Source organism: Rhododendron vialii, chromosome 9a, assembly GCF_030253575.1.
Source record: "Rhododendron vialii isolate Sample 1 chromosome 9a, ASM3025357v1".
NCBI lineage: Eukaryota > Viridiplantae > Streptophyta > Magnoliopsida > Ericales > Ericaceae > Rhododendron > Rhododendron vialii.
In genome coordinates this window covers 28,975,000-28,982,733 of record NC_080565.1, presented here as the reverse complement: position 1 = coordinate 28,982,733, position 7,734 = coordinate 28,975,000, and the positions used below count along the sequence as shown (strand labels likewise).

Below are 7,734 nucleotides of genomic sequence, written 5' to 3'. Positions count from 1 at the left end.
CTACAGAGCCGTTGGTTTGAGATTTCAACTCAAGAATGAGTTTTTTTTTTGTTATCAGGACTCATGAATTAGTTTATGAGATCAATTCTTTAGCATTCTGAACAACATCAACTCTTAAATTTTTCCTATTCGGAATTTATCCACACAGACATAGCTACTCCCTCCGTCACTTTTTAAGTGTTTCAGTTTGACTTTCACGCAGTTTTAGGAGTCAATATAATTGTACCTCCAAAATATTATTTTCCATATTTATCTTCTATAGAGACATCATTATTACATTTTTACTCATCAATTTTTCAAAAGAAAATCTACTTTTAGGGGCAAAACAGAAAATGTATCAATTTTTACTCGCTCACTTTATAAAAGGACACTTATTTAAGACAACTCAAAATGGAATATATGACACTTAAAAAAGAACAGAAAGAGTAATGTTTTATAACTCGAAAAGAAGCAACAATCAAATGTTTTAAACTACAGTATATTTTGCTCATAAAGCAAGGGCCTATTTGGATGCCACCATGGAAAGTGGTATTGTAATATACACCATTTTACAACGTGGGCCCTCTTCTATGGCGTGGTTTGGCAAGCCAATAACCGGAGATATCTTAATACGCTCTCCTCCATAACCCCCCCTGATACTCTCTAAGGGGGGCTTACATATGGCTAGGGTGGGAGCCGGCAATGTGGAATCCCCCCTTATAATACCCCATCTCTCTTCCATTCAACTACAAAATAATTTTATCCCTCTATTTTATACCTCATCTAAACTAAGTACTATTATTTAATCTCCTCGTCACATCAATGTGGACCCATCATTCTTACATAATACTCTCTACTATCCAATCTCCCCTTTCTTATATACTACCTCCAAACCTAATACCTCATCCAAACGAGCCTTAAAAGCTAACAAACAACCGCTGAAGCCTCCCAAAATATGAAAAGGAAATATATTACATATTCTAAAAGACAACCAAAGAAATTGCAACAGAAAAGGAAATTTCAGGAAGCTTGGGATTAATCAGACCACTGGGGTCACCACAAGGGTTTGGCCCAGTTGTCGACCCCTTCGGGAAGCTTGGGATTAATCAGACCACTGGGGTCACCACAATGGTTTGGCCTAGTTGTCGACCCCTGAGATTTAGGTTTTTTCTCCTTTCAGATTTTTGGATTTTGAAAATTTTAAAGTGCTATCAACTCTTTAAAATTCGTCCATAAAAAATAGTGCTTTTATTTTAATTGAACTAAGTAACCGATGGGATTAAACTCTTTAAGATTTGCGCTTTAGCTAGTCTGAACATTTGAAATATAAAAAAAAGAATCCGACAATTAGCTTGGACTGATAGACAAGCACCACTCAATAAAGACTCAATAAGTGGATGGTCTCTTTATTTTCCTTTTGGGCAATAGAGACAAGATTACGGAGTATCTTGTTAACGGCCTTACCAATAACCAATAGATCTCGACCAAGAGGCAGAAAAAACCCTAGGTGACCATGATTCTTTTCTTAAGATTTACCGTTTCTGGAGTCTTTTTCAGTCCGTATATTTGCTTCTTTGACTGTGCATCTTCTCCTCATGAAATGAGTGAACAAACTAGTCCCACCCATTGGCCAAATTTCAATCCTTTTCGAGAAAAACTAACCACTAGTTTCTTTTGGTGGTCTCCTAGCGCGACAGTTGTGATGGAAATCCATTTATCAAACCCTCTATTCCTTCCAGCTGAGTTCTCTCCCATGAATGGTCTCAAAACCTTATAAGGTGATAATGGCTAATGATTTTGCTTGGTTATTGCTTTCCTAACCTGGGTATTTTCAAGGTAGTAGCTATTGTATGTTTTGGGTTGTTCTTGTGGCATTTCAAGTGGCCAGATGGTCTGAACCGTGAGCTATGGCTTAGGGGAGAACTGGGTGGGGGAGTGTTTAGCAACTGGGTTTTCTCTGTAGATGATAGAAAGGTCAAGTATTTCCTATCTAGAATATTTTTATCTACATGATTATTAGGCTGGGCTTTTTGGTTGCTGCTTCTTTTGCAGCATATGCCATCAAGCAAATCAATGTCAATGCCTCAAGGTCATCAGCCACTTCAACTAAGACTTCAGGTACTTAATGGGTTGTGCAAGTTTCATTCAATACTATTAAATTTACAAAGTTTACTTCATGCTGTAAGAATAGCTTCTTCTTTTTTCTTTTTTGTTTTGTGTGGAGAGTTTTGTTGTTGAGCTTTATTTGTTTTGTCTTGTGTTCTAGTTTTCGAGCATCGGTCTTTATTTATCTTATGTGACTGGTTTTGTGAATCTGGGACTCAGAGAATGGCGAATTATCCATTGAACAACCTAGGACTGATGGGGAAGAGAAAGAGCACTTCACAGGTTCTATTGATAGCATCAATGAACAGGAAGTGAGTATACATGCAAGTTTTATTAAGACCAAGTTTCTTTATCTTAGTAGACTTAATTAGTTTTACCTTTAATTGCCCTTTCTTGCTATGTATTCGGTTGCGAAGATTATATAGCACCACCCCTTCTATATTTATCCTTGTTTTGAATTTTGATGAGGTAATTTATGTATCGTAGGGGGAAGGGGAAGAAGAAGAGGAAAAAGAAGAGGTTAAATTAATAAGTGGCATAATAAACCCTGCTCAGTCACCTGATTTTGAAGATGATATCTTACCTGAATTTGAAGATCTTTTATCTGGTGAGATTGATTTTCCAATTGTCAACGACAAGTACAACACGGAGAAGAATTCCACGGAAGAGAAAAACAAAGTTTATGAAACCGAGATGGCAAATAATGCTAGTGAACTAGAACGACTGCGTAGTTTGGTTAGGGAATTGGAGGAGAGGGAAGTGAAGCTAGAAGGCGAATTGCTCGAATACTATGGATTGAAAGAGCAAGAATCGGATGTCACTGAATTGCAAAGGCAGCTCAAGATTAAGACAGTGGAAATCGACATGTTGAACATAACCATTAAATCGCTTCAGGCCGAGAGAAAAAAGCTTCAGGAAGAGATCTCTAATGGAGCTGTCGCAAAAAAAGAGCTGGAGGCAGCTAGGAATAAGATTAAGGAACTTCAGAGACAGATTCAACTAGAAGCGAATCAGACCAAAGGACAACTCTTGTTGCTGAAACAACAAGTGAGTGGTTTACTGGTGAAGGAGGAAGAAGCTTTTAGGAAAGATTCGGAAGTTGAGAAGCAGCTTAAGGCTTTGAAGGAATTAGAGGTAGAGGTAGTGGAGCTGAAGAGGAAGAATAAAGAGCTTCAGCATGAAAAGAGGGAGTTGAGTGTTAAACTGGGTGCTGCTGAGGCCAGAATTAGAACCCTCTCTGAGATGACAGAGGTAAAAGTTTCATGTGCTCTCTTTGCACAGTTTTAGAACCATATGGGCTTGTTTGTATCTGTGCTGTGACTCTTTTGCACATAATGCCTAGCCGTCAGTTTGTTCTTTCCCCTATGTTTATTTGTGAAACATCGAGTATCTGGAGTTGTGTGAGACGTATGTTACTAGAATGTGAATTGTTTTGATACAAAGAAAGGTAATGAGAACGTGATATGCTGTGTGTCCTAGATTGTGGCACGATAGGCATATGCCTCTGTAACTAATATCAATACTACTCGTATAATGTATTTCTTTCATGTAACAAACAGTCATCGAAACATAGTTTTTCCTTCGTGAATTATACATTTGAAACACATTTACATGGTGGCTATGACCACTTTTTTAGATTTGTCTCGACCAGTTTACCACATTTAAGTTTTCTTATAAGCAAATTGTTAAAGTCCGTAACGAAATTGATACGGAAAACTTTGTGATAGCTTCAAATTGCTTAATTTACTGTTTTGGAACCAAGGTGTATCATGTTTTCAGAAATTGAGTTCCAAATCATAGTTGGCTAGGGTATTGGCATTTGCTAGTAACAATGTGTGAAACATTTACCGCGGACTTAGTACCTAATGAATAATCCCATAAATTTGGCCTTATAGTTTCTAGAGAAATCGCCTTTTAAACATGCATCACCTTTCTAGAGAAATTGTAGTCCAATTACTAACAAATTGATGCATCAAAACTACTTGGATCATGGCTTGTGCATGCTTTTTTATTAAGTTTGCTTCTTCTAACTTGCATTTGTTCATGCTGCTGCAGACCGAAATGGTTGCCAGGGTGAGAGAAGATGTCAACAACTTGAGGCAAAAAAATGAAGACCTATTAAAGCAAGTGGAGGGGCTTCAAATGAACAGGTTTAGCGAAGTAGAGGAGCTAGTGTACCTCCGTTGGGTCAATGCGTGCTTGAGATTTGAGCTGCGCAACTACCAGACCCCTTCTGGGAAAACATCAGCTCGTGACCTCAGCAAAAGCTTAAGCCCCAGGTCCCAAGAAAAGGCCAAACAGCTAATGTTAGAATATGCAGGATCAGAACGCGGCCAAGGTGGAGACACGGATCTAGAAAGCAACTTTTCCCACCCGTCTTCACCTGGAAGTGAGGATTTCGACAATGTTTCAATTGATAGTTCCACAAGTAGGTATAGCAGTATCAGTAAAAAGCCTGGTTTAATGCAGAAACTAAAGAAATGGGGTGGAAGAAGTAAAGATGATTCCAGTACTCTTTCGTCACCAGCTAGGTCTTTTGGTGGGAGCTCTCCTAATAGGGCTAGCATTAGCCATAGGCCACGGGGTCCACTAGAAGCACTTATGCTGAGGAATGCTGGTGATACTGTAGCCATCACTACATTTGGTGAAGCTCCTGATTCTCCTGAAACTCCTAAGGTTTCTTCTGATAATTCTCTGAATACAGTTGCATCGTCTTTTCAGTTGATGTCTAAATCAGTTGCTGGGGTTTTAGATGAAAAGTACCCTGCGTATAAAGGTAGGCATAACTTGGCGTTGGAGAGGGAGAAGCAGATCAAGGAAAAAGCAGAACAAGCAAGAGCTGTGAGGTTTGGTGAGAGTTCGAAGTTAAGTTCTAGTAGTTTTGAGTCTAGAGCTTCGAAAGCGGATAATAAACCCATAAGTTTGCCACCAAAACTTTCTCAGTTGAAGGAGAAAGCAGTAGTTGTCTCCGGTGACTCAAGCGAGCAATCAAATAGTGATGGCAAAATAGTAGATTCTCAAGTGGTGAGTAGGATGCAGCTTTCCCATATTGAGAAGAGAGCTCCCAGGGTTCCACGTCCACCTCCTAAATTTGCCGAAGCTGGTGCAAATAGTAACCCTGTAAGCGGGGTGCCAGCTGGTGTGCCTCCTCCTCCACCGGGTGGCCCACCACCGCCGCCGCCGCCACCTGGTGGGCCACCTCGCCCACCTCCTCCACCAGGAAGCTTACCGAGGGGGGGAGCGAGCGGTAATAAAGTTCACCGGGCTCCTGAACTTGTTGAATTTTACCAGTCCTTGATGAAACGTGAGTCTAAGAAGGATACATCATCGCTGGTGTCTTCGACGTCTGGTGCAGCGGATGCTAGGAGCAATATGATTGGGGAGATTGAGAACAGATCATCGTTCTTGTTAGCTGTACGGATCTGTTTCCTTATATTGCAGTTAACTTCATGCATTCAGAGTATGTTGGCATTTTGCAAATTCTGACTGCTTAATACTGTATTTTTTTGAGTCCAGGTGAAAGCTGATGTAGAAACTCAAGGTGATTTTGTGCAGTCTCTGGCTACTGAAGTCCGAGCAGCTACCTTTACCAACATAAATGATTTGGTGATATTTGTGAATTGGCTGGATGAGGAGCTTTCTTTCTTGGTATGCCTTTTAAAGGGATGAATTTGCTCTTCTTTTAACAAAAAAGGGATAAGTTATTATCGTCCTTTCAGACACTTTGATATATGGGGAATGTGAAATTCATCTGTATGCCATGGTCTATTTGTTTGTCTTTTCGGGTTAGCACAAGAACTTTATTCCAAAAAATGTTCAGATAAGGTCGCTTCTTGTTTAGCATTCTCATTAAGCAAGAACATTCAACATATGTAGTCTTGCCTTGCTTTCGTTCAACTGTATGTGCGGGAACACATACATACTAGCTAAATAAACCATCTGAGAACATATACTTTTCTGTCTTTCGTAAGGTTGATGAGCGAGCAGTCCTCAAACACTTTGATTGGCCAGAAGGGAAAGCAGATGCATTAAGAGAGGCAGCCTTTGAATATCAGGACCTGGTGAAGCTGGAGCGGCAAGTGGCGTCTTTCGATGATGATCCCAAACTCCCTTGTGAAGCTGCTTTGAAGAAAATGTACAAGTTGCTTGAAAAGTATGTAACCCTCTTCTCATGCATGTTTAATGACCTCACCTATGAAGGGCCTTCCTTTTTCTTTCCCGAAAATATGCAGTTCCTGTTCAGAACATATTGCTTCTTTCGGAAACTAGCCATCTTGTCTGAAACCATCTGCATGTTCAATCTCAAACACCAGGGTGGAACAGAGTGTGTATGCACTATTGCGTACACGTGACATGGCTATTTCACGATACAGAGAATTTGGAATTCCAGTTGATTGGTTGCTGGATTCTGGTATCGTAGGCAAGGTATGCTTCGAAGCTTGATTGTTCAAACTTCATCGTTGTTGAATGCAACATTTGTACCATTTAACTTGCACTTTTCATTGATGTTCTGAATAGAGGATATCTGCCAATTTATGTTATGGCAATAGTAAATGGCTCTACTGTGTTATCCCAAAAACAACGAAATATGTCGGAAGCATAAAATGCTTTGAGAAATGATAGCATTTAGAAACCTAATTACTGAACTGCACTAGCATCTGGATACAACAATAGGTGATGACGCGTATGAGTACTCTTAGATATTTTTGCAATGAAATGCCTAATGGACGTGTTTCTCCTTGCAGATCAAGCTCTCATCGGTGCAACTGGCAATGAAATACATGAAACGGGTAGCATCAGAACTTGATGCATTGGGTGGAGCAGAGAAGGAACCAAACAGAGAATTTTTACTACTCCAAGGAGTGCGTTTCGCCTTCCGTGTTCATCAGGTAAATTCCTACTTCAGCTAATATCAGATGATTTCAGTTTTAATGGAATGCACCTCATTGACGTAGCAGATAACAAACAGGATACTCCCTCCGTCCCTTTTTTTGTGTCCAGTATTCCATTTTAGGCTGTCCCTTAATAAGTGTCCATGTTGTAAAGTTGGGGGGTAAAAGTTGGTGTATTGTCTATTTTGTCCCTAAAAGTAGATTTTATTTTGAAAAGTTAGTGAGTAAAAGTGTAATGATGATGGATAAGTGGGGAAAATGGAAGAAAAAGTTGATGTGAAAGGTGTAATGATGATGTCTTTTTAATAAGTTGGAGTTACGAAACAGGACACTTAAAAAGGGACGGAGAGAGTATAATACTAATATACGATGGAAACCTAAATAAAAAAGGAAAGGAGTTCGAAAATAGTTGCTAAAAGCTTGAGGCTACCATTTGAACATTATATTTCAATATATTCGAAATAGTTAGTGAAGTGTTTTGCTTGTTTCCAGTTCGCTGGAGGGTTTGATGCAGAAAGCATGAAGGCTTTTGAAGACCTAAGGGGCCGTGTCAGTGCACAAACAGGAGAAAACAAGTTGGAAGCATGAGGGTTTTGTTTATTTATAGAGTTTGAGTTATATTCTTCAAAATCTGTATTTACTTGTGGGAAACATCGTTCATTATTGAACACTGTACAATCATACAGTCCATATCAATGGAGGAAAAAGAATTTTATACAGTTGCACCATAATGGATGCTGGCAATATCGAGTCACAG

General features: G+C 39.5%; 1 protein-coding gene across 1 annotated transcript; it reads left to right on the top strand.

Annotated features, from left to right (window-relative positions):
- Positions 1 to 1,403: 1,403 nt before the first annotated feature.
- Positions 1,404 to 7,696, top strand: LOC131299407 (protein CHUP1, chloroplastic). Its single transcript, XM_058324939.1, has 9 exons — positions 1,404 to 2,097; positions 2,305 to 2,396; positions 2,572 to 3,336; positions 4,141 to 5,499; positions 5,602 to 5,733; positions 6,057 to 6,238; positions 6,399 to 6,510; positions 6,831 to 6,974; positions 7,470 to 7,696. Exons 1-9 carry the CDS (start codon positions 1,989 to 1,991, stop codon positions 7,563 to 7,565), a joined length of 2,991 nt encoding a protein of 996 aa, XP_058180922.1. The 5' UTR covers positions 1,404 to 1,988; the 3' UTR covers positions 7,566 to 7,696.
- Positions 7,697 to 7,734: the final 38 nt, after the last annotated feature.

Coding starts and splice junctions, on each gene's coding strand:
- LOC131299407 (XM_058324939.1), top strand. CDS start 1,989: ATGATTATTAGGCTGGGCTTTTTGGTTGCTGCTTCTTTTGCAGCATAT. Junction 5,734..6,056: donor ATGAGGAGCTTTCTTTCTTG/GTATGCCTTTTA, acceptor GTCTTTCGTAAG/GTTGATGAGCGAGCAGTCCT. Junction 6,511..6,830: donor ATTCTGGTATCGTAGGCAAG/GTATGCTTCGAA, acceptor TTCTCCTTGCAG/ATCAAGCTCTCATCGGTGCA.